Source organism: Podarcis vaucheri (assembly GCF_965113315.1).
Source record: "Podarcis vaucheri genome assembly, chromosome: 13".
In the NCBI taxonomy this organism is placed as follows: Eukaryota; Metazoa; Chordata; class Lepidosauria; order Squamata; family Lacertidae; genus Podarcis; species Podarcis vaucheri.
The window spans coordinates 24,522,307-24,549,380 of NC_138751.1; the positions used below are offsets into that span (position 1 = coordinate 24,522,307).

Here is a 27,074-nt window from a genome sequence, read left to right on the forward strand (position 1 = left end):
AAGTGTGTGTGGCAGTGGAATGACAAATGCAAGGGAAGACCATTGGAAATTTGAAAGTTTGATCTGGAGTCAGATCAGGGTCAGCAATTTAGACACTGAGGGAACTCTGCACCAGCCATCTCCAATAACTCCATCTCATCCAAATCCTGGTAAAGGGAAACACTGCTGATTTGCAGATCCTACAGTGGTTGTTGGAGAACCTAAGACACTTATCAACAGTGCCCAGTTTAAAAGTGTTGGTCAGACATTCAGAACTCTCACTATTCCTAACTCTGTACATTGTACTTCCCCTCCTCTGTATTGTTACTGACATCTACTTTAATTATAATCAGATACCTAGAATTAGAATTAAATACAAAAAATTACAATCAGTGGCAACTCATAACATTTTGAGTTGCCAGGCCTGCAATTTTTAACCTTTTTTCATAACGGTAGGGCTTCTAGTGCTTATTTAGTATGCATAGTTCCATTGAAACAAACAAACAAACAAACAAACAAACAAACAAACACTTTGTGCACATATTTGGACAGGGGAAGACTGTCCACGTAAGGGGGCCCAACTATGATTTTCAGACAAGAGTGATTCCATATATAAAGCTTACCACAAGACATAGTTTTTTGAATTTGTGTATCCCTTGTCAACAAGCTAAACACACCAGTGTTTTAAAATGTGTGTGGAACATTTGCTTCCAGTTGCATGCAGTTCTCCTCCCTACCAAAATCAATTTAACTTTTCAATATCCAAAATACTTTCTCCCCTCTAGATTAAAAGAACAAAAGTATTCCAACCAATAGATGGCATACTGGTTGAAAACCAATGGTTTATGGCATTAGTGCAGCTAGCATGAGTTTAATATAAAGTATACCTCTCATGAAGTATCTGTGACCCTGGTACAAGCGCCTATCTAAGACATGACCTGGAAGGTATAGCAAATATCCTGACCCCTAACAGTTGCAGTAAAGATCCGGTCGGCGCCAGCGTTAATGGCGGTCCTCTTTCCGAGCTCCGGAGGAGGACTGCTCTGCGAGTTCGGGTCTGACCCGCTACGGCAAGCGGGGGACCCCTAAAATCACAGGCGTGGAAGCCTGTGAACAAGGAGATTCGGTGGGCACCAGAAGCGCCCCCCCTTACCGCAGAAAGAGCCTTTTTAAAGGCTCCAGAACGGCATCGGGAGAGCGCGGTGCTGAGAGTCGCTACCCAGTCCGCAGAGTGAAGCCACGTCGCCATTGACGGAGAGCGCCGATTCCTTCCTGTAAATCTGGACTGAAATTCCCGTGAGTAAGACGGAACGACAATTTGGAACTTTCTTAAATTGAAATTTTGGCTGAAAACGGGGAAGGCAAAAATTAAGGAAGTCTGCCTTCCCCCGACTGCATGACAGCTAAAGCAACGAAATTTTAAAGCTGCATCCGTAAGAGACATTCTTTGATCGCTTAAACCTGACATTGGACTTAGATCTCCCCTCTAGCAAGCAGGGCAGAGGGGAGGAAAAAGGGACATTAAGAACTGCATGACTTATTTAAAAGAAAAAGATAAAGTCCTCTGCTGCCTCAACACCCTGAAACGGACTGCTGTATAAGACAATAAGGCACTGAACTGCTTTTAAACTTTTGGGAAAGTTACATGGTGGAAGTTTTGTTTGATACAAAGTTCTTGGACCTTGCTGCTACAGTATATTAGAGCAGGCTGAAATAGTATCTAATGGAAAAAGTGTTGTAACATATATTTACAAGCCTCCTGATATACTTGTTTTAAACTTTCTTTGTCTCCGTACTTGGACATTTTGATTTGCTCCCCCTAGAGGGTAAAAGTAACGGCTGTCACAGTTCAGGACAGAGGAATTTTCCATCAGGAGACTGTTCCCGTGGGAAAAGACCTTGGGACATGAGTGGCCCAGCAGAAGAGATAACCACAAGAGCCAAAGCTAAACAACAACAATACCAGCAACAGCAACAGCAACAAAAAAAGAGAGGCTCGATTACAGGTGTAACTCCTATAGGATCAACAGGACAAGAAAAAGTGACAGCTGCTTCCATGGAGGCAGTGACACAAGCGTTACTCAAGATAAACCAATCCTTGGAGACCCTGACAAAGCAGAGCTCAGAAAATACACAGAAATTAACAGAACTAACAGCAAGACTGGACTTGAACACAGAATCTATAAACAAGCTGGTTCAGGAAAATTCTGCAACACGTAAAATTGCAGAAGAAGCTAGAACCATTGCTGGAGAGACTCAAGAGAACTTAGAACCGATTGCTAAAAAGGTCCATGAACATGATGCAACTCTGGCTTTGTGGGAATTACAGAGAAAAGAGAGAAATTTGAAATTGAGACTGATTCCAGAGAACGAAGGAGATAATCTCGTGGAGTTTTTAACACAAGAGTTTGCTGATTTCTGGGAAGATTTGGAGGAGGAGGAATTTAAGATTACAACAGCATTCAGACTGGGCAAAAGACAGAACAGAAAGACTCCGAGGGATTGTTTGATTACCCTTAGATCTAAGGAAGAAAGAGACAAAATATTACAATTACATTATCAAAAGGCCTTGCAAATTGAAAATTCATCTATACAGATTTTTAAAGACATCCCTAAACATATTTTGGAATTGAGAGCTTTCTATAAGGATTTGGTTTATCTGCTGAAGAAGAACACTATCCTTTTCAGGTGGGAATTCCCACAGGGACTGTCTTTTGATTACAAGGGAAAGAAGGTGAAAATAAAGACGATACAAGACAAAGAGAGATTTTTGGAAAGAAACCGAGAGGACTTACAGAAGGGAACTGTGGACCCAATTGCAGAACAGAAGAGAGCACTAGAGATTCTGAACCTATCGTTTGGACATAACCCACCACCATCAGAGGAAGAGCAACAACTTGGAGCTGTTGGAGGAGTAACAGAAAAATAACCTTAAATTCCTTAGCTGGAATTGTAATGGGCTCAATATGCCTTTGAGGAGACGACAAGTTTTTCATATTTTGCAAAGAGAACAACTGGATCTGATATGTCTACAAGAAACTCATGTAACCAGAGCTCACAGGAGACTACTCATAAACAAAAGATTAGGACAAGAATTCATCTCATCGGACAAAGTTAAGAAAAGAGGAGTTGTGATCTACGTAAAAGAGAAGTGGGTCCCAAAAATGATGTTTAAAGATGAACAAGGAAGATATCTGGCAGTTGAGATACAAGTACAAGGAGAAAAATTTTTAATAGTTGGAATTTATGCACCAAACGAAGGCAAGGCAGAATTTTTCAAGAAACTTCATGAAACTTTGATGGACTATTTGGATTATAATATGATAATTATGGGAGATATGAATGGTGTGGTCTCCACAAACATGGACAAGGCACAAAGACTGACAATTACCAAGGAAGGGAGACTTCCGAATACCTTTTTTGAAATGACGGAAAATATGGACCTAATAGATATATGGAGAACAAGGAACCCTCTTGAGAGAGAGGGAACTTTTTTCTCCCAAGCAATGATGACTTGGACCAGAATTGATCAAATTTGGATTACTAGTGGGATGGCTCCTAAGATTAAGAAGGTAGAAATCTGCCCAAAAACTTGCTCCGACCATAACGCCGTGAAGATGGAAATGAAACTAACAACAACTGGTCAATTTAGATGGAGGATGAATGACACCCTGTTTCGAGATAAGGAGATCCACATGAAGGCCCAAAAAACTTTAAAGGACTACTTTGAAATAAATTTAAAGGCCGATGTGGAAAAAAGAGTGATCTGGGACGCAAGTAAAGCTGTGATGCGAGGATTTTTGATTCAACAAAACTCAATAAAGAAGAGAAAGCAGAATGAGAAAAAGGAAAAGATTTTGGAAAAGATAAAGGAAGGAGAGAAAAAATTAAGATCAAAACCAAAGTCCCAGGAGATTTTGAGAGAGATTAAGTTATATCAAACACAATATATGGAATTGATGAATCAAGAGATTGAATGGAAGATAAAGCAAATGAAACAAAAGACATTTGAATCGGCAGATAAGTGTGGCAAACTTCTGGCATGGCAATTGAAGAAAAGGCAGAAACTAAATACAGTTACAAGCCTAGAAGTGGATGGAAAGAACATATCTAAACCTAATGAGATTAGAAATTGCTTTTTGAGTTATTTCAAAAAACTTTATTCCCAAGGATTACAAAATGAAGAAGACATAGATAAATTCCTTAATAAATTTAGATTACAAAAAATCTCTCATCAAAGCAAGGTGGATCTAAACCAGAGAATAACAGAACAAGAGATAGAGAGTGCCATTCAAAATATGCAATTGGGCAAGTCTCCAGGGCCAGACGGACTGATTTCCAGATATTATAAATCCTTGAAGGAGTGGTTGATTCAACCGTTAAAGGAAGTCTGCAACGAGATCCTAGAGGGAAAAAAGGCACCTGAATCGTGGAAAGAAGCGTATATTTCACTCATACCAAAGACCGAGACTGAAAAGACTCAACTGAAGAACTACCGCCCAATATCATTACTTAATGTGGATTACAAAATTTTTGCAGACATTTTGGCAAAAAGATTTAAAAGAGTGTTGATGGAGAAGATTCATAAGGACCAAGCAGGCTTTCTCCCAAAAAGGCACCTATCAGACAATGTAAGGAATATAATAGACATTTTGGAAAAGTTAGAGGTGAATATAAACACTAAAGCAGTACTTATTTTTGTGGATGCGGAGAAAGCCTTTGACAATATTTCTTGGAGCTTTTTGAAAAAGAATCTTCACGGGATGGGGGTAGGCCAAGGTTTTGAGAACGGTGTGGGTGCGATATACTCTGAACAAAAAGCCAAGCTGATTGTAAATAATGTGATAACTGAGGAACTTAAGATAGAAAAAGGAACACGACAGGGGTGCCCAATTTCCCCATTGCTTTTTGTATCGGTTCTGGAGGTGTTGCTGAACATGATTAGAAATGACCAGCAGGTTAAAGGTGTACAGGTCGGAGCTAAACATTACAAGTTAAGGGCATTTGCAGATGACCTAGTTTTGACTTTACAAGAGCCAAACACTAGTACGAAAAGGGTGTTAGAGATAATTCAACAATTCGGCCAGGTAGCTGGATTTAAATTGAATAAACAAAAACCTAAAGTCTTAGGAAAAAACTTAACAGATATGGAGAAGGAGAAATTTCAAGAAGAGACAGGTTTGACGGTGGTTAAGAAGGTGAAATACCTAGGGGTTTATTTGACATCTAAAAATTTGAACTTGTATAAGGACAACTATGAAAAATGCTGGTTAGAAATTAAAAAAGATCTAGAAATATGGTCAAATTTGAAATTGTCAATGTTAGGCCGAATTGCAGTTATTAAGATGAATGTATTGCCTAGAATGTTATTTTTGTTTCAGACTTTGCAGATTCTTGACAAGATGGACTGTTTCAAGAGGTGGCAGAAAGACATTTCAAAATTTGTCTGGCAGGGCAAAAAGCCCAGAATAAAATTTAAAGTACTTACAGATGCAAAAGAAAGAGGGGGATTTGCCCTGCCGGACTTAAAACTTTACTATGAAGCAGCAGCGTTTTGCTGGCTGAAAGAGTGGATGCTCCTCGAGAATACAGATATCTTGGATTTGGAAGGTTTCAATAATATGTTTGGTTGGCATGCATATTTATGGTATGACAAAATCAAAGTGCATAGGGCCTTTAAAAATCACATTGTTAGAAAAGCGTTGTTTAATGTTTGGATAAGATACAAAGATTTGCTGGAAAACAAAACCCCTAGATGGTTGTCACCCTTGGAGGCTAAGTCACCGAAGAAACTCAATATGGAGGTCAGATGGCCAAAGTATTGGGAGATTTTGGAACAAGATGGAGACAAATTGAAATTACAGAGCCATGAGAAAATGAAACCCAAAGTACGAGATTGGCTCCATTATTACCAAATAATGGAGGTTTATAAACAAGACAGGAAAATTGGCTTCCAGGTGGAAAAATCAAAATTAGAGTCTGAACTGTTAGAACCCAATACTAAGAATTTGTCAAGAATGTATAATTTGCTGTTGAAATGGAATACACAAGATGAAACAGTTAAATCAGCCATGATTAAGTGGGCGCAGGACATTGGTCATAACATTATGTTTGCTGAGTGGGAAAGGTTGTGGAACACCGGTATTAAATTTACGGCATGTAATGCCTTAAAGGAAAATATTATGAAAATGATTTATAGGTGGTACATGACCCCAGTCAAGCTTGCAAAAATTTACCACTTGCCTGATAACAAATGTTGGAAATGTAAAGAAACTGAAGGTACTTTTTACCATCTTTGGTGGACATGCCCGAAGATTAAGGCTTTCTGGGAAATGATATATAATGAAATGAAAAAGGTACTTAAATGTACTTTCCCTAAGAAACCAGAGGCCTTTCTCTTGGGCATTGTCAGCCAATTGGTGCCAAAGAAAGATAGAACTTTCTTTATGTACACAACAACAGCAGCAAGAATACTTATCGCAAAGTATTGGAAGACACAAGATCTACCCACCCTGGAAGAATGGCAGATGAAAGTGATAGACTATATGACATTGGCAGAGATGACTGGCAGAATCCGTGATCAGGGAAAAGAGACGGCGGAAGAAGAATGGAAGAAATTCAAAATTTACCTTAAGGACTACTATAAACTTGATGAATGCTAGAATGTCGAGGTTTTGAGAAAGAAAGGGTTACAGTGATATAAGATTAGATTAAAGAAAAGATTAGGAGAACAGAGGCTGGACAGAAATATTTAAGAAGTTGCTAAAAAAATTTGGACATTGGGATGCAGAAAGGGGAGGTATGGGGGAGTCTGAGAAAAGAGGTTTATGGAAAAATGTTATGAAACTATACGTGTTTGTTTGTCTTTTCATATGTTTGTTTGTCTTAAAATTTTTTGTAAAACCAATAAAAATTTTTATAAAAAAAAAAACAGTTGCAGTAAAGATCAGCATACAAATCCTTGTATTTACCAGAAAGTTTAATTGTCACTTTCCTATATGCAGGAACCAGACTTCAGACATACAATGAAATTCTGTTTCAAAAGTGAATTTATGAATCACACGCTTTGTTTGACCACAAACCAAGGAATGAGTGAGAGACATTGTTGCCTTGAAGGGGAGAACTTAACTTTTTCAAAAGGCACAGATCTCAAATCCCTCACATTGTGTTCTGCTTGCTTCTGGATCAGGAATACCCCTCCCTTTTCTTTTCTTTTTCGTGGGAGTCTGTAGCACACGACGGCACTCAGTGTCTACTTAGGGACTCTCTTTGCTCTTTAGGGTAAAGGTGTCTGTACTTGCTGTATGAAGCAGCATCAGTCTGCATTTCCTCTTTTCGTTTCCATGTAATAAACCAATATTTCCCTACTTCCTAGTGTGACAAGTTCTTTTTGTTTTTGCTAAAATGATAATTCTAGTCACATATTGACTCCACACAAAAGGTACTAATCATCTTGGACCTGTGCATTGAGTTGCTGTGCATTGAGTTGCTGTGTGTGGTGTACAAGCGTGTTTGTTAAGTCATATACCTCATAACACTCTTTTTACCTTCTGCTCACTTATGAAGCCATCATCCTCTTCTTTTTTCAGACCGTTGCATACCCCTGTATTAACCTTTAACCCAATTTCCATGTCTCCCATTCCCTCCTTTTTTGCAACCCCCTTTGTTTCCCCATTTTCACATTCACTCTCTTTTCCCTTTCACCTTCTTTCTTACTTATCTCAACTCTTCCTTAAACACAGTTTGCCCCATTTCAATCTCGACTCTGCTGCCTGCTTTGCACATGAACTCCACTACATAAAGGCTTTCACTTGGGGGGGGGGAGTTGAGGACCCCACTATTAGCATTCAACTCCCAACGAACTCTGTTTTTAGTATTTTTAAATTTTTTTAATTACAAATATGGCAAAGGCTCATACACAAAGATGAAGGAAAAAATAAAGTATGGTGGTTGAGTTGGTGCCGTAAATGTACATCCATAGTAGTGGTTTTTAAAAACAAATGAAAGAAAAAGAAATGGCAAAAGCAAAGCAAAATATCCCTCAGTTCAATCGTGCTAGTACTGTTTCCATTATTCTACCCTCCTTGTGAAGCCTGGGCATTTCATGCCAACAGTTGTTCCCTGAGAACTCTTCTTTTCTATAAGTGTTTCTTTACAAAGTTTGAAATGTTTTTCTTTATTGACTTGAAACCACTGTTTTCTGAAACATTGCTTTTGTCTGATGGCTTTGGACCACTGTTTTCTGAAGCACTGCCATAATCTAAAAATGGGTACAATTTGTCAGTGGATTTAATGGGGATAGAATCTATAAGGAAATGGGCACGTCTGGAGTTATAAAATGAGATTTCCCATTTTTCTTGATCCAGTAACAAACCAATCACTGAATAAGACACATCTTGCTTCTTTCCAATCTCTTTTCCACATGGACTGAAAAATAATTTTCCTTGGCTGCTTCTCAGAGCCCAGCAGCCTTCCTGAAACGGCTTAACAACCTTTCTATCTCGGAATTTGTCCCTTTCAGCCTGAGTCAGCACCCCCAGCTCCCAGTCCAACCTCTCTCCGACCTCCACCTCCCAGTAGTGTTTCCCAGCAGCATAACCTTCTTTCCCCACAAAAATCCGAGTTCCCAGAGCAGTTTCTTCTTTCTCTGGGGGGAGAGTTTGAAGGCTGTCTCTTTCTTTATCCTCACTGATGCTGATTTCTGGATGTTTATAATATGAATTCAAAGTGACAGCAACTATAAGGGAAGCAATCACAGGGAGAAAGGAAACAATTTTTAGTTCAGGAGCAGTAGATGTTTCATTCTGCTGTAGAAAACACATTTTATTTCATAGCTGACCAATTATAGTTACTGCACAACTTGGATACAGAAACTTCATTTGTTTGTCTATATAGAAATGCCAACACACTTGTGTAGGAACTCAGTACAATAAGAAGACATGGCTGTAGAGGTGTCGTCATCACACCTTCCCCTGTTTCAGAATGTTTTTGTTTTGTTTTTAATTTTACATTGTGTATCTGTTTTCTGCCTTGGGCTCTTTTGAGATTAATAATAATACACATGAGAAAGAGCTCAAGTGCTGACTTCTCTATACAGACAGCCACATGCAAAGCACAGTCCTAAAGAAATCTGTTAGCTCCATTCCTCTCTGGTCTGTGGGCATGTCAGCTCTGCATTTTCATACAACTAGAGCAAGGATAGGACAGTTTTATCCGCCCCAATGTTGAATTCTGATTGCCTCAGACTTCATTAAAACTATGAAAGTACAAATTGAATTAATCCATTGCTGTTGTGAAAAGTGAAAAGTCACTGAGTGCTGACATTTGAGTCATGTATGCACATCCATGCATTAAGCCTAATTAGGACAGTTTCCTTACCTGCGTATTGCTGAGCTCTTCTAGCCTCTACAAACAGAAGAGAAAATTGATCAGTCATAGAGAACAGGGAAACATCTATGAAACAAGTGAACAGACCAGAATTTTTCAGAATTGAATAAAGTTATTTAGACCCAATTAACATACTAGAAAACAATACTTCAGTACAGAACAATCATTGCCTCATCAAAAGCCATCTGCCTTACCCAGCTCATTGGAGATTTGACCTGAAGTGAAAGAATATTCCAATTAGTGATATCATTGTTAAAATATATGGGGTTGTGCATCATTACAAACTTAGTCCACATCCTCAACTTATATTTATAGCATTATTATTCCATGACTACCCCTAAAGCATCCTAGGAACTGCAGTTGTTAAGGATGCTGAGAGCTGTTAGGAGATGCTTTATAGAGCTACAATTCCCATGGTGGTTTAACCATCAATCCTCTGATAAGTGCAGCTCTGTGAGGGGAATAAATAATAATAATAATAATAATAATAATAATAATAATAATAATTTTATTTATACCCCGCCCATCTGGCTGAGTTTCACCAGCCACTCTGGGAGGCTCCCAATTGAATGTTAAAAACAATACCGCATTAAACATTTAAAACTTCCCTAAACAGGGCTGCCTTCGGATGTCTTTTAAAAATAGGATAGCTGCTTATTTCTTTGACATCAGATGGGAGGGCGTTCCACAGGGCGGGCCCCAGAACTGAATAGGCCCTCTGTCTGGTTCCTTGTAACCTCACTTCTCACAATGAGGGAACCGCCAGAAGGCCCTCGGTGCTGGACCTCAGTGTCCGGGCTGAACGATGGGGGTGGAGATGCTCCTTCAGGTATACAGGACCGAGGCCGTTTGGGGCTTTAAAGGAATAGTGGTTGTGTGTGTTTCCTCAAAACTCCCAGCACCCTTAACAAATAACAGTTCCAAGATGCTTTGGGGAAAGCCACTACTGATAAAGTGGTATAATATTGCTTTAAATGTATGGTGCAGATGTGACCTTGGTCACTGTCAGGGAACTGCCATCGGAGCTGGAAGCGGAGGGAAGGCTCCAAAGGGATGGCAGAGAGGGTCCCAGTAGGGAGAGAGGGAGCCTGTCTGCTGGGGAAGGAAATCAGCATAACACCAGTAGAGAAGGGGGGCAGATGGGGGAATCAGGGAGGAGGCTCCAAGACTCCTCGCCGGAGACCAGCGGAGAGAGTATGGGTACTCCACTGCCCACACCCTCCCTGCGCAGAAGACTTCCGCGCAGGGAGAGTAGGAGGAGACTTGGCATCAAGGAACTTTTGTGCTGGAAGAAGTTTAAGAAACGCCCACTGACGGATTCTGCCAGCGACTGAGACAGTCACGATGCTGGAGGCTGTTCAGTCAGAAAGGGTTAACCAGGTTACCTAGCCAGGAGGGGCGGCAGCTTACGCACGAGCAACCCCTAAACCCATTACAGTCACACTTAGGTCCTACTGAAATTAAAGTAAGAAATTAGTCATGGTGACCTATTTGTCCCATTGATTTAAAGGTGGACTAAGTGCAAGTAACTTTATCTGGATCCAACCTAAGAAAAATATATTGCAGGGTAAACTCATAATACTATTATATATTTGGAATTCTATATAGTACTAACTATACATGAAATAAATGTTAGCAAAAAATAATTCTGATCCAAATTGCAAAATATAGTACTTTCTCCTACCAAAATGCATGTCACCGTCCTACTCCTTCCCTGTTAATTCAATCCCTAAACCCTGCCTCCAAATCCATACATCACATTTTGTCTCACCAAAATGGTGTTCCAAGTCACGAACACCTATAAAAGAATGACTTGAATTAGAACAATGAAGAGTTAAAAAAATAAACGAGAAGAAGCGAATTACTAAGATGTGAGGCCAAGTTACACAACTGAAAATCCATATAGCTCATATGTTCTTTTCAGTGCATGCTAGATGCAAAACCCACAGTGCTGCTCCCTGTGACCCCCCATGACCACTTGTTCCTTGTCACTGCCAGGCATCCACCCCTCATGCTCACCACTGCTGGCTGTTCATCTCCTCCTTCCCCACTGCAGCCATGTCCCTCCTATGTATATCATGAAAACTGTTATTATCACATATAAATTCTTATGATAATAAGTCATTTCACTGCCCCAAGAACAATGAATGATTCATCAGCACAACATACAGTAATTTATTTAGCAGTCAATAGGTGAGCCTGTTCCCCATGCTCTTTATTCTACTAGGAACATGGATTTGGTTATTTCATTTTCTATTTTGAAAATAATTTTTATTATTTAAATTTATTATATTTATTTTCTATTTTGAAAATAATTTTAATTAAGTTTTAATTTTTATTAAAGATTTTCTTGGGTTATAAAAGATACATTGTCTCTATTTTCAGCTCATAGACTGATTTTGAAATGTATATCCAACCCTTCCTCCCAAATGCCTATCTGGAGATCAGGAAGAGAGAGAAAACCCCAAGGACTCTTTCAGCGCCAACCCAAGTCTGCTGCTGGCCTTTGGTTGTGTATCAAGGAGCTGGTAAGAATGGCTCACATAAGTGCAGGAAAGAAGCTTGCAGTTTATCAAAGACTACAGGCACTTTGTGGCTACTTATTCATTAAAAGGACACTCACTTTCTTGTCCTGTGCGTTTCTCAGTTTCTACAACAATAAATGAAAAAGAGTAAATCTTAGCACACCCAGCTTTTCATTCACTTCCTGGGATACTTGGTTCAATTTGAGCAGAACACTAGCCTGAAGCATCTCCATTCATTGTAATTTTATAGCCTCTGTCCTCCTTTTACAATTGTGCAGATTACCTTCCTATGGATACCTGTATGATGTGTGCTATTTTCATAATAAAATCTGCTCTCAAAACCACAGACAGGGAAGCAAATTCCTTTTACTTTAGTTGTGCCCAGCACAAAAAGAACCCTACACTTATTTGTCCATAATTTGGAAGATTTCTTTCCCAGAAATACTTCTCTCATATACACTGTTTTCATATATGACTGTAAAACAACAAGGCAATTTATGTGGCTTCTTGTTAGCTACCTCAAATGGAAAGCCTACTCTTGCAGAAACACTACAGCAATATTCTTTTTACTTTTGGAAGGATTCATCCCTCCTGAATGGGAAAAAAACAACAACCATGCCTGACAATTTCATCCAATTCTGCCAAAAATAAAGATTAAAGACCAAAAGGGAAAATAAGCAAAGTAAAAGCTTTATACCAAGCACAGAGGACAAAAAACAAAATCAACATCAAAACAAAATCTTGGGCCTCTTTGCCTGTAATTTGGCAGTAGTTATTCCATCTGGAAGACTGGCTGTGCTCCAAAAGTCATGTTGTGGATCTGCCCAGAGTCTCACATGGGAGAGAGAGGAAAGTGATGATCAGCTCATCAGCCAAGCTCAGGAGAGCTGTAGCCATGGGCAGAGGGGAGAGGCAGAGGGGAGGGAGATTGGGCTGCAATCCTGCTGGGGTGGAAATGGCTCTTCCTGACTTAGCTTCTGCATGAGAGACTTCTCCCTAACAGTGGTTCTGAAAAAAGCAGGAGGCAGAAGATGGCTTTTGGCAGATCTGCCATGAAAATTACTTGAGCCAGTCAATGCTTCAGCTGTGACCATACATAGGCAGTGGCAGGGCTTGCCACTTGTTTTACCACTTGAATTCCTGGTACATTATAAGGCACATGTTAAAACCAGAGCAATACATATATTATTCTCCCTCTTTTTATGCCCCCCAGCATATAAACATGATCACATATCTCCTTCTCCTTGGCTTTCTCTTCTCTAGCTAATAGATCTAGTTTATCGTTTACTCTTTTTTTTGATATATCTGGAAGACCCTTAACAGCCCAACTCCAAGTTGTCAGCATTATGGAATTTGAAATGCCTCTTGCAGTTGTCAATTTGAACATGGTTCCGGGAGTAAAACTTCATAGCAGTAAGAAATGCCTAGACAGGAGATGAATCAATGAACCTATACTGCAGAAATATGATATGATATGATATGATATGATATGATATGATATGATACAATAATCTTTATTGTCATTGTCCCATACAGAACAACGAAATTGAAAAAATCTACATCAGACATTCAAAAACCAACAAGGATAGAAGAAATCCTGCCAATATAAAAAAAGGGAGCTTGAAAAAAGGGAAACAATTTCATCTTACCTATTGCTTCGATTACATGATTTCGGTCTGAAAAGAGTGATAGCAAAATGTTAGTCATACACACTCTATACATACATGTAAGTATGATTAATCAAGAATTTACTTGCACCAATATAGCTAAAGGGGTATCTTTTGTGGGGAGAGTCCCTTCTACTACTCTGCCTGTTAGCTACTATTGCCAACACAACTACTATTAATAATACAAGTTATGGTATATAAAGCATTAGCTCAGGGGCCTAGGAAGGGGGGTAGAGGGGGCAGTGCACCCTGGGTGCCACTCTGGGAGGGGTGACAAGATGGCCCCTGCCTCCCCCCAACTGTAGAGCAGCCGAGGGTGCGCGCAGTCCATACGGGCTGCCACTCTTGCGCGCCATTCATACGGGATGCTGCTCACACGGCAGCCTGTTTGGACTGCGCATGTGCAGCATCCCGTACAGTCAGGGCACATATGCAGTCCATACAGGCTGCGCTGCCCCGGGTGCCGGAGGGGGTTCCTCCGCCCCTGCATTAGCTTGGCAAGGTATCTTGAGGATGTGACAAGATTATTCCCTCCTTGCTCAACCCAACCTCTGCTTTGAATAGTTTCAGTCACCAGGGCTACTGTATGACCATCCAGTCATATAGCTATTCCAGAACATTAAGTTTTTCCAGGTAATAAGAGCATTTATTTTTTTAATAAAAAATTCTGGGGCTCACTCATTTTTGTGGTTAAAATTTTGCTATCCCCCCCCCACTCCTCTTTACTGGGCTATTAAAAACGTGTTACTGTTAGTCAGCCTGAAAACAATACTGATAGGGGGAGGCATGTGCTAAAAATATTAACTATTATGGAACACGTCTATAGAAGATGTGCATCTCTCTTAGAGGCATTTACCAGCTTGTGCTTCATTCTTCTGTTTTTCTGCAGAAAACAAGATGCATTGCAACATTATTCATTTATTTACTGAACATTATATGCTGCACTGTATCTGTTTAGAAAGATTCGTAGACCATAATCATAAAGCTTTTAAAGTGATGCACACACTGAAACTAAACTGAGTTAATGTGATGCACACACTGAAGCTAAACTGAGTTAAAACCCACAAGACTGATTAAAAAGTATACAAACGATAAATATCACTGAAACAGAGCATAGATAACTATATATATATATATATATATATATATATATATATATATGCAGGTTTTGGTGTCTTCGGGTGTCTTCCCGTGTAAGAGTCGGGGTGTCTGTGCGACGTTTCGACGAGGTCTCACTCGTCATCTTCAGGCTGGTGCTTTCGGCTTCTTGTTACTGGAACAGAGCAGAGTCTGGTGTTTGAGTTCCTATAAATACTGTTGAGGGGTGTGGTGTATAGCCTCCAACGTTCTGGGCAAAGAGGAAGTTCCTAGATTAGTGTGCCTTTTCTTCTTTTGTTCCTTAATTACTTGAGGGATATCTTGGGTGATTTCATGAGTGATATTCAGAATATCACTGGGTGGGTCATTAAGTGTAGATTAGTTGCTAAAGCTTTCGTGTCTTGACCTCTTGAGCTTGTGAAGAGTTTTTCTGAGAAGATGGCTGTGCTGCATTTAGTTGTGCTCTGGCTTGGCTTCGTGTATAGGGGCGAGCTATGGTTTTGTGCCTTGTGCCAGCCAGATCTGTGTAGGGATTGCAGATCTTTGTAATTTGGCCACACGGGAAAGAAAAACTAGATAGCTTCCTCACACATCTCAACAGCCTACACCCCAAAATACAATTCACTATGGAAATAGAAGACAACAACCAACTCCCCTTTCTTGACGTCCTAATCTACAAAAAACCTGATGGCTCCCTAGGACACACTATCTACCGGAAAAAAACACACACCAACCGCTACTTACATGCACAATCACACCACCACCCTGCACAAATAAACTCCGTAGCCAAGACTCTCATCTCCAGAACCAAACGCCTGGCTGACAAAGACCACTTGACAACTGAGTTACAGAATCTCTCAAATGTGTTAATCGCCAATGGATACCAGAAAAACAGGGTTACGAAGCTAATCCAAAAAGAAACACCCCCCAAAAACCAAGACACAGAAGAAAACAATGGCATGGCCCTCCTTCCTTATATCAAGGGCACTACAGACAAAATCAGCAAAATCCTCCATAAACACAATATCAAAACAGCCTTCTGCACCAACCAAAAAATAGCCAATATCCTCAGAAACCCAAAAGACAAAATCCAGCTGGAAAACCAAGGGGTCTATGAAATACCCTGCAAAGTCTGCCCAGCCACGTACATTGGACAAACAAACAGACGAATAAATGCACGTATCGCAGAACACAAGAATGCCGTCAAAAAAGAAGAAAAAACTTCCTCTCTTTTCCAACACATGAAAGAAACAGGACATGAAATTAATTTTGCAGATTCCAAATTGCTCTTTAACATGGAACATCACCACAAGAGAATAATCATGGAAGCCATCGAGATAGAGAAACACCCTCACAACATGAACAAGCGTGACGACACGTCCCGCCTGCCAGACATCTGGAAATTAGCCCTCCCCACAAAAACCGACACCAGAACCAGAGGCACACAGAACGCCGTCACCAATCAACCACACCAGACCCAAACCCAGACCCTCTCCACAGACATATTACAGACTCCATCCAGTAGCCAAACTATAGTGGCACCTCCGGATGCTGCACCCCCCTGCAATCCCTACACAGATCTGGCTGGCACAAGGCACAAAACCATAGCTCGCCCCTATACACGAAGCCAAGCCAGAGCACAACTAAATGCAGCACAGCCATCTTCTCAGAAAAACTCTTCACAAGCTCAAGAGGTCAAGACACGAAAGCTTTAGCAACTAATCTACACTTAATGACCCACCCAGTGATATTCTGAATATCACTCATGAAATCACCCAAGATATCCCTCAAGTAATTAAGGAACAAAAGAAGAAAAGGCACACTAATCTAGGAACTTCCTCTTTGCCCAGAACGTTGGAGGCTATACACCACACCCCTCAACAGTATTTATAGGAACTCAAACACCAGACTCTGCTCTGTTCCAGTAACAAGAAGCCGAAAGCACCAGCCTGAAGATGACGAGTGAGACCTCGTCGAAACGTCGCACAGACACCCCGACTCTTACACGGGAAGACACCCGAAGACACCAAAACCTGCATATATATATATATATATATATATATATCCGGGGAGACTTTCTGAAATAAAGAAGTTTGTAGCACCTGTAAAAGTGCAAGTTGTGCAGACTGAAACATACAACTTGGCATGTAAAGTGGTTCCAGATCGTTAATGGCTTTACATACTAATAGTAATACCTTCAACTTAGCTTAGTAACAAAGTTGCAGCCGTTGCAGCCAGTACTGCAGCATTCTGCACTGACTGCAGTTTCCAGATCAACCACAAGAGATGTCCTGTATAGAATGAATTACAAGGGTCTTGGCATTTCCAATGACTGAACTCTTGTGGTCAAGCTATCACAGTTCAGGAATGATTCTAGCTGTGGCACCTGCCCAAGGTGACAAAAGGCACTCCTAGCCACCAAGGCCACCAGGGATTCAAGTGGCAATATTTAAGGTAGGTATCATCTCCAGAAATGGTAAGCATGCATTTAATGCTTCTCTCCAAAACAACCAGAAATTAATTATAGCCATTGTGGATTCCCCCACTTCTTGGTTACATTTAACAAATCATAATCAAGTAGACTCACTAGAATCAGTGATCTTATTTCAATTGATCCTACAGATCTCAGCAGGAAGATGATGTCAGAGCATGACTTTATCTACCAGACCCTCCAAGTGTCCCTCTTTTCCAGGGATGTCTCTGATTTAGAGGAGCCATCCCAGTTTCTGATTTGATCTCAAAGTGCCCCACTTTTCCTTAGTTTGTCAATATTTTCATTGGAGAAATGTTAGAGGGTTTGGAGTTATTTGACTCCCAAGCTGTCTGAAGGCAATCCTGTATAGTTGTTGTTTTTTAAAATAGTTTAATTTTTTATTGTGTTTTTATATATGTTGTAAGCTGCCCAGAGTGGCTGGGGTAACCCAGTCAAATGTCTGGGGTATAAATAGTAAAATTATCATTATGGAATGGGACATCCCTATTTTCATCAAAGAAATGTTGGAGGGTATGATTTTAATTGTCCATCACTTAGAGACATCTTCGATACTCAAAATGTATCTTGACTGCCCGTCATCAGAAGATCAGATAGCAAAAGTGTGAATATAACTAATTTACAGAAAATATGACTAGAATTTTAAATCAACAAATAATCATTTTAAAAGGCAAATGAAACCCTAGAAAAGCTAAATAACAGAATATTCCATCGTTAGCCATAGCTGAATAATAGGGCTTGATCCTCTGTAGAGGTGGAATTTGTTTTCATCCAAGGAAAGGAAAAAAGAAAAGAAAATAGTGCCAGGAAATTTGATTTTGATCCTTTATACCTCAGTAGTAAACTCCCTGTCCCTTACATAAATGATATGTATAAAATATGTCACTGTACTCACCATACTGAGATAACTTCTGATACTTCTCTGAAATAAATATAGCAAATGATAGAAATCAGACAATTTATTTATCTGACAGTCCTTATTTCTCCTAATACACATATTTTTGAAGGCTATTTTCACTAATACAGAGGTACCTTGGGTTACAAACACTTCAGGTTACAAACACTTCAGGTTACAAGCTCCGTTAACCTGGAAGTAGTAGCTCCGGTTGAGAACTTTGCCCCAGGATGAGAACGGAAATCGCACGGCAGCAGTGGGAGGCCCCATTAGCGAATGTGCGCCTCAGGTTAAGAACGGTTTAAGGTTAAGAATGGACCTCTGGAACGAATTAAGTTCGTAACCCAAGGTACCACTGTATATGCATTTTTGTGTACACTTTCCCCTAATATATTTCAGGTTGGAAAAATGAATCACAAAATTCAATAAATTTGCATTTTGGTTCGCGTCCTGGTTTGCTGAGTCCAACATAAGTAGAACCACATTAAAATGTAAACTGCACTAAATTTGCCAACTACGGTATCTGTTGGGGAAGTGACTGATTGCCCGAAGCAGCTTTTAAACTATGCTTATCTTAAGGCAGTTTAAGGAGCAATTACCGGTACTGGCTGTAGTAAATACGGATTGATTTAACTGGTATGTACCCTAATTATTCTCTGTATCTAAGAACACATCACTCATTTTAATAAACATGGGTACAAAAAACCAGAAAGTTTCTGTAACAGTTCATATCTACAGTTTAATGAGATTATGAAAATGACAGATTTAATACTTACGTCTGACTTTGTACCCAGCACCAACAAGAAGGCAGATGAAAATCAACAGAATGATTAGGAAGGGTGCTAGCCAAGGGGAAGTGGCAGGGTAAAGGGCATCTGAAACACACATTAAAATCTCAGTTACAGCAAAACTAACCCAACTGGTTTCAAGTTGCAAAACTAATTAACCAGTCTGACTTTGGCACTCACCTTCTTTGCCCCAAATTCTTCTGAACTTCCCATTTTGGGAGGGATTGAGCTGAAGTTGTGGCAATAGGGGTGCTTCAGCTGTGACCTGCCTGCCTCTCTGGTGAATAGTGGATATGGGAACTGGAAGACACTTTAGCCATTACCCCAGATGATAACTGATGAAATGTTGCTGAGCAGAACTACAGTTGTAGATAATCTGGATCACTGGGCAACAATTTTTTACTTTTTGAATATTGTTTAGATTTCTACAACTGATTTAGGGTATTTTTGCACTGCTGAATCAGGAAATGGCATCCGTTTCTCTCCATCAGGTCAGGTTTACTGTAAACTGAATGGTGGGCATTGTTAAAGGTAAGTACACGTAAATTGCATGTCGCTTCGCCATTTTTCAAACTTCAGGGCTTGAACTTCCGTTTCTTGGAACTCCTGGAATGCTCAGCGGCAGGGAGGTCTCTCTTCAGAGTCCAAAAGTAGTCAGCCATCATGACTGCATCCCAGCGACCCTGATACCTGGTCTCCATCTCTTTCATGTCCTGATGGAATCTCTCCCCCTGCTCATCACTCATTGAACCCAGGTTCTCAGGAAACTGGTCCATATGTGAAAATAGGTAGTGCATCTTGACGCTCATGTTGCAGCCCAGGTTTCTGAAAGCAGTCAGCATGTTGTTGACAAGTTCTGCGTAGTTTCTGGCCTTCTTGTTGCCAAGAAAGTTCTTCACTACCAGAACAAATGCCTTCCACGCTTCCAGTTCCACTTCGTTCATTGAGTTTCCAAACTCTGGATCTCTGATGAGCTGACGGATCTGAGGACCGTCAAAGATGCCAATTTTCAACTTCTCCATGGTCAATGCTGGAAAAGCCTGGCACAAGTAAGTGAAGCAGTCACCATCCTTGTCCAGAGCCTTGGTAAACTGCTTGATAAAGCCGAGCTTGATGTGCAGCGGTGGGAAGAGTATTCTGTCTCTGTCCACCAGAGGGTTGTTGATGACGTTTCTTTCTTTGCAAGGCACCAATTCCTCCCGCACAGGCCAGTCCTTCTTTGTGTAATGCTGAGCACGGTCCCTACTATCCCACATGCACAGAAAACATGGGTACTTGGTGAAGCCAGACTGTTGTCCCAACAAAAAGTTCACCATCTTCAGGTCAACACAAATAAACCACTTATGCTGATCATAACCAATTTTTTTCCAGCACATACTTCACCGCTTCATAGTTCTCCTTCAGTGTAGTCGAGTGAACCAGGGGTATAGAGGCAAACTGGTTGCCGTTATGTAGCAGAACACATTTCAGTGATCGCTTGCTGCTGTCAATGAACAGTCTCCAATCCTTGGGTTCGTACTGTGGCATTCCAAGCTTGAGCAGAAGCTGCGCAATATCTGCACAATACACCAAGTCCTTCTCTTCTGAGAAAAAATGGAGGTACTCTTGATGCCTGTTGTGGAAGAAGCTAATGCGAGCACTGTCAGAGAGGAGGTCTTTCCCCTTCAATCTGGATGCCAACAGTTCGGCAGAGTCCTTTGACAAGCTGAGGTCGCGAACTAGATCATTCAACTCCTTTTGGGAAAATGGATGTGGAGCATCATCTTCAAGAGCCACTTCTTCTTCTTCATGTCCTTCAACACTGGAAGCATCTTCATCACTAATGTCAGGAAGTTCTCCGAAGATAGGCACTGGAATTTCATCACAATGAGCTACAGGACAACGTGCTGATTGAAGATCAGGATTAACTTAGTTTTGATCCCCCAACTTTATGCTTTGCCGCACCAATTTATGGAAAATTTCGAGGTTTTATGACTTCAAACTGATCCCTTTTTGACATAATCACCCAGAACTATCGGACCTGAATACTTCTTGTCATTAAAATAATAATTTCCAATCAAAACAATTATTCGACATGGCATTTTACCCCCACCAACTTCTTCTAAAATGCTCCACACAAGTGTACATGTGAACAAAAAAGTAAAAAAAGACGTGTGGCCATAGCTCAAAAACTTGACCTGATTGAGCAAAACCAATGTGATTTTTGGATTAAGCACACCAGATTCGTCCTAAATCAACTGAAAAAACACAGACAACAAATTTGTTGTTGACCAGTGTAATCCATTCAAAGAGCCTGATGTACTTCAGAGGCATCAAAATGGAATAAATTTCCCAAACCTCTCTCTTCTTATAGTACTTGCACTGAAAACACAGTGAAAACATTAAACCTCTTGGCACTTTTGTTTCACCCCTACTCACCAGAGATCAGGATTCTCGATTCACTCTCCATCTCTAGCAGTTCGTTGATGATTTTGCAAGAGACTTCATGGTCAACTCCTGATTCTGTTGTAATGGAACTGGAAACACTGAAGTTCCCTGCCTTGGTCTCTGTGATTGTAGTGTCTGACTGTTTACTTTGGACTTTCCCTTCACTGTCCAGCCAGAAAGCCTTGGGCTTTGGGTACCAACCATTGGAGCTGCAGGTGAGGCCAATCCCCCAGCCTTTATAATCCACCAAGGCAATGGTAGGCTCTGTTCCTTTTGCTGCACAAGAAGAACACCACATATTAATTTTCCATTGCTCCAAGTATCATAGAACCTGTCTAGAGGTTCTGCACTCTGACCAAATACCAGGAATGATGCATTATTACAGCCAGTTCTTACAGTACACATTTTGTGACAAGCTACTGTTCAAAATTCCATGTATTGTCAAGCTACAGGACGATTGGTGCTGTGAGTAGTGCTCATGGGTGCAAAGAGATGGAGAAGTCTGAATGAGTGAGTCACTGACCTGGGTTCTACAGTTTTAAGTTTGACAAAGCGTGTTCTCCATAACAGAGAGCACGTGTTGCGGTTGGGAAAAACAGGCCACCCTGTAGTGACTAGGCAAATTTGGTGAGGAACCCAAGCCTTTAAGTGGTTAAATTGGGTTGCTAGGGAGTTTGAATTGTGGCAAATTTGTGGGAGGGGTCAGAGTCTTTAAATACAGGGGCCAAGACGTTGGACGCTCTCTTGTCCGTTTTGCATCGGATCACCCGCCCTCCCGCCCTTTTATAGGGTGGCTTTTTTTTTGTTTTGCTCGCTTGACCTTGCTATTGCCTGTCATGGGGTCGTCCGCCTTGGTGCGGGGGCCTAGTAGGAATTTTGCCATCTGGCTGATTGGCTGGTGCCATTTGGTTTTTGCCTACTACGTAACAAATCATCACAACTTGTAAGGTTGGCGGTTAGGCATTGGTTAATTTGGTGCTTGGAGGGGTAAGTGCCTACCCCTCCAAATGATGCGGAAAGGGAATTCCGTTAAAGGAATCCAGGGGCTTGCCATACAATTTGTCCTTGTCCCCGGAGTCGGACCTGCGGCCGTGCAAGCCCCACCGGAACATGAGGGTGAGAAGTGAGGGACTGTCGCCCAGTTTCAGATTTCTCACCCAATACTTGTTTCCCACGCTGGCTTCCGGTGGTGTCCGGAAGGGCCAGCTCTGTCCTTGAGGGCAAGGACAGATAGTCATAACCAATGCCTAAGCAACCACTCACATTTTTTTGTATTTAAATAAAGTTGTGGCCAAAATTATGCCAAAAACCTTAAACAAAAATTTACGTGTGAAGTGTGAAATTTTTGGTGGGTGGCACTGTGGGACTCAACACGCAACTTGTATTTCTGAAAATGTATGCTTAATATGGCCCACAGCACATGATGATGTCCCTGCCTCCTCAGAGGTGCTCAAGAAGAACATTCAGGAGTTAGGTGTAGGTGGTGGAGGCAGCAAGGCTTGGCTGCTGCTGCTATTCTTCATGTGCTCCTCTCTCTTCTGCAGCCATGCATCTTGTGCCAAGTGTCCATGCATACTCTTAACCCCATCCTCCTCTAGAACCCAGCCCACTTCCTTTTCTTCCTCTGCTTTCTCTCCCTTCACAGAGCCCTGGAGAAGGAGGTTCATTGGCAGACACGCCCCCCCCCATATGCAAAATATAGCAATTGGCTTCTGTGGGCTTGAAGCTTGCAAGCTGGATGCAGAGTCTTCTAAAAACATGGTATTCCCCCAAAGGTGCTCTTGTCTACCTGGATATTCAAGTCCTATTTCTGCACCCTGGAGTGGGGCAGGCAAACCTAGAGACTCCAGGTCAGCCCCAGAGGTTTGGCAACCCTAATAATAAGAATAATAAGAATAAACTCACCTGCCAAAACCAACTCAACCACCACTTCATTATACCAGTCTCCAAGGAATATCATACAGGTGTAGTTTCCTTGGTCAGACAGATGGGTTTTCTTCAGAATCAGAGACATGTTTCCTTTATTAAGATCAGTACGGGAAAGCTCAGCTCGATCTCGGTATCTGTTATCCTGTGTCTCTTGCCTGTTTGGACCATAGTAGGATTTCACGTCAATTTTTTCTGAGGATTTATCCAAGATCCACTGGACCTGGATGTTGGTGCTTTCTGGTACCCTTGACGTTAGTTGACATGGCAGGAGCACTTCTTTTCCAAGAAAACCAACTATAGGTTTTTGGGGTGGAATGATTTCATATTGACCTTTGGGGAAATAAAAAAAAATCAAAAGTTCACCTTAAACTGACCACTACTGGCAGTGATTCCTCCATGAAATTCTGTAAGAGTTGCTAAACAGTGGAACGGATTCCCTTGGAAAGTGGTGGATTGTCCTTCATTAAACAACACTTACTTTTGCACACAAGTATTACCTCAGAGGTGAACTGCTCACTGCAGTAAACCTTACAAAAGTAGCTTGCTTACCTGCAACTAGCACATGGGAGATCTGAAGAAATATCAAGATGCAAACAGTCATTGATGAGGAACACATGGATCAAAGATCTGAAGAATAGGACTATACCTGTACAGTTGTTGGAAGGAAGAAATAAAATATAAAATTGCAAGATCCACTGGTCACCAATTATTAATTACTGTCAAGAGTTCTGTCTACTTTATTTAAATAAATATAGGCATTTTTGTACATTAATCTTCATGTAGTGTACTTTGGCTTTTTTAAAACTTAATTTATGCTATATATACTAGGAATGGTATAGATTATACAAGTCTGTATCCTCTTTTGCAAGTGGGTCAGAGGGTCGTATTCAATACAGTGTTTTGTTTTGTTTTGTTTTGTTTGGCTTTGTTAAAACTTAATTTATGCTATATATACCAGGAATGGTATACCGTATATTATACAAGTCTGCATCCTCTTTCGCAAGTAGGTCAGAGGACCGTATTCAATACATTGTTTTGTTTTGTTCTTCCTGGTAGCCAAGCTATTTTTGAAGTTTATCTTTCTATTATGATGTGTTTTTGTTATTTTGATTATCTTGTATATTTTACTAATTATATATTTTACTAATATATTTATTGCATTTATTACACACCACTTTTAAGTCAATGCACTTTAGGTCATTTACAATTTTAAAATACTGTAGTAGAACAAAAATGTAGTGACAGAGACCTCTCAGGTTGACTGACAACTGATGGCATTTGCTTCTGGCCTCGGCTTCCGTGCCATCCCTCAGGGCAGAAGGTGAATGAGGGCTGTCCCAGTAGTTTTTTCAGGCCACCTATCAGGAGCTGATTTGCCATGCTTCCTAGCCTGGGCGTCCCAGTTTCTGATTTTCCTCAAGGAAGACAGTAGCTCTAGGGACACTGGGGGAGGGACTGTCTCAATGATTCTGTCAAGTCAATTGGGTAGTTCTGTCAGAAATCAATGTTATGGACTCTCTGGCCTGGGCTCACTTGCTTTTATGGGTTAATATGGATAGTGATTTTTTGGTCGTGCATTTGATGTATATTGCTTTGAGCACAAAGTATGTGGGGAAATGGTACACAAATAAAGTGACAACGATACTGGTAAGCCTTTCTTCACTTTCCTCTAGATTTGGAAGCAGCTTGAAAAGGAGATTGCTACTTAAATAGCATACATTCACTCCAGTGTCCCCCTTCGTTTTTTCTTCTACTCCTTCTCCACAAATAGGTATATTTGTAATTTATTATTATATTAAATAAAACAAAGGGAATTATAGCTGTGCATTTCACCACACCAGCAAAATGTATGTGTCAAGTAAAGCTGTATTCTATAGGCACACTTATCTGAAAATGAGGCATGTATAGGATTTTATTTTTGTTTTTATATAATACATTTTATGTTCTTACCCTATTTTGGTTTAGATCTGATAAAATAAATCTGTTGCATATATAGTAAAAATAATAATTCAAAAGCTATATACTCTGTTTCTATTTTAAGCGGATGGATCATGTTTTTCCTCAAATCTCGTCAGCATTTCAGGAAATCAAGCACCCTGCTCCAGTATTGTTAAACCACAATACTAAATCTAAAAAGTCACAGGTAAATTGTGTTGTGCAGCATGATGTATGCATGTCACACAGTTACTGCTCTTTCTGTCCTACACCACTCACTAATCCACTTTCCTCATGTAAATGTTGATATAGGGCTTTTCACAACACAACATATTGAGCTATAAGAAACTTTCCCAAAATGGGAAACTGCATCCTCTAAAGTGAAAAACAGGTTTTGTGGAAAGGGTTTGGAATTGGCTAGTTATGCATATGCAGTGAAATGAATGACTGCATGGGAGATCCATATTCAATTAAAGATCTTGAAAAGCAGGAAAAGCCCTTCAAATTGAGAGATGGTTAATGACATCCCCTACTCAGAGTTCCAGGAACTTGGTACAAAAAAGTCTAAGACGTCCCATGGTGGAGCTGACTCTGTGCACCAAGGAATAAATATCACTTGCTAGAGTAAAATGGGAGTGGCAAAGAAGCAGCCATTTCATGTCCCATACAAATGAAAGAAGCAACCACCAGTATTCAGGCTTGTGTGGCTAGGAAGGATCTCTGCATAAAGGAGCAAGTCGCTTTCATTCTTCTTTCCCTTAAACACACACATTTCTATTTGTTAACTTACATTTTGCATGGAAATTTACTGTCACAAGTATATTTGCAAGTGTGGCTTGAAAGTTTCTACACGAGGGTAGAACTAATCCTATATATCCTGAATGGAAGCAAGGGAAAAGCCTCTCTCCTTTCACCTGGCCACCAATTCATCATTAAACAAACACATTCCAATAACTAAAAGAATTAAATATAATTCTGGAAATATTTTTTCTTACCTTTTAGCAAACAGTGAGATTCGTTCGTCAGTTCCTGTACCTTGCTCCCGCTTCTGGCGGACCTTTGTTACGGGAGCTATTTACTTTCATTTTCCTGCTCTGCATTGAGATAAGTAACTGCCAACAATTTGCTCTACAGTTAATGGCTGTGACATTCAGCACCTGCCTCTGAAGGATAAAGGAGTGTCCTATGTAAACACTATGTTCCACAGATACTTGTAGGGCTAATGCAGTGATGACAGGGCTTCATTTGAAAAGACAGTCCTATATGAATGGCTCTCTACCCCAAGTCTGGATTAAAGATAACCTTAAGAAGGGAGAACAGAGACCTTGAAGTACTGCAGCAACAATTAGCCTCAGGACAACAGCCCGAGCAGTCACACAAGTCTCCTGGTCACAGACTTCCATTTTTGATGAGCTGTGTTGAATTTCTATTTAAAATATAGCAATTGTTTCAAAATCTGCATCTATATGTAATGTATAAATCAGAACACACATATTGATGCCCTCTTTTCCTGATTTGTTTATACTACTAGCATTAAAGGAGGAGATTCTGCAGCTTATTCAAGCACACAGCTCATTCATTCTAAATCAACATAGACCAGGCAATCTGAATGAATGCAGTGAATGTGTTTATTGCCTTGCTTGCTACAAAACTACTTCTACCCTACTTCTGCTTCCTGTGGTTGTGCTGCTGTAGAGGCTCCATGGCGTTTATTGTCTCTGCGCTCTTCCTACTGGTTATTCCTCCTCTGGTCACTGCTGTGGATGCACAACCTGTCTGTCTCCAGGCACTGCGATTCATCTGCAAGGGATTCCCATGTGGCCAGGTTAATGTTGGCAGCCTTCATGTCACATCTACAGACATTTGATGTACACAACTATATTTATTCTTAGATCCTGAGATTGAGAAATGGCATCTGTCAAGAGCACACAATGTCAAGTTCTTATGGGCTTT

The 27,074-nt window shown here is 40.6% G+C and overlaps 1 protein-coding gene and 1 long non-coding RNA gene across 3 annotated transcripts; one reads left to right on the forward strand and one right to left on the reverse strand.

Moving 5' to 3' along the window:
• Positions 1 to 559: 559 nt before the first annotated feature.
• LOC309517324 lies at positions 560 to 7,111 on the forward strand. Its single transcript, XR_014213189.1, has 2 exons — positions 560 to 951; positions 6,914 to 7,111. It is a non-coding gene; the product is annotated as an uncharacterized lncRNA (long non-coding RNA).
• A 731-nt stretch (positions 7,112 to 7,842) lies between these two features.
• On the reverse strand, positions 7,843 to 26,620 carry LOC309517216 (butyrophilin-like protein 9). 2 transcript variants are annotated; one of them, XM_082196349.1, is made up of 11 exons: positions 26,117 to 26,603; positions 23,736 to 23,832; positions 23,163 to 23,516; positions 21,249 to 21,533; positions 18,819 to 18,917; positions 18,043 to 18,069; positions 14,415 to 14,441; positions 13,541 to 13,567; positions 11,990 to 12,016; positions 9,358 to 9,384; positions 7,843 to 8,716 (listed from the first exon to the last, which is right to left on the reverse strand). In XM_082196349.1, exons 2-11 carry the CDS (start codon positions 23,800 to 23,802, stop codon positions 8,118 to 8,120), a joined length of 1,539 nt encoding a protein of 512 aa, XP_082052475.1. In that variant the 5' UTR covers positions 23,803 to 23,832; positions 26,117 to 26,603; the 3' UTR covers positions 7,843 to 8,117. The 2 variants fall into 2 exon arrangements, with proteins under 2 accessions (XP_082052475.1, XP_082052476.1); XM_082196350.1 differs by lacking the exons at positions 7,843 to 8,716; positions 9,358 to 9,384 and adding an exon at positions 10,810 to 11,164 and having other exon boundaries at positions 26,117 to 26,620.
• Between the last annotated feature and the right edge of the window lie 454 nt (positions 26,621 to 27,074).

Coding starts and splice junctions, on each gene's coding strand:
- LOC309517216 (XM_082196349.1), bottom strand. CDS start 23,802: ATGTGTTCCTCATCAATGACTGTTTGCATCTTGATATTTCTTCAGATC. Junction 23,517..23,735: donor CTCCCATGTGCTAGTTGCAG/GTAAGCAAGCTA, acceptor ATTTCCCCAAAG/GTCAATATGAAATCATTCCA. Junction 21,534..23,162: donor GGTTGAGTTGGTTTTGGCAG/GTGAGTTTATTC, acceptor CTTCTTGTGCAG/CAAAAGGAACAGAGCCTACC.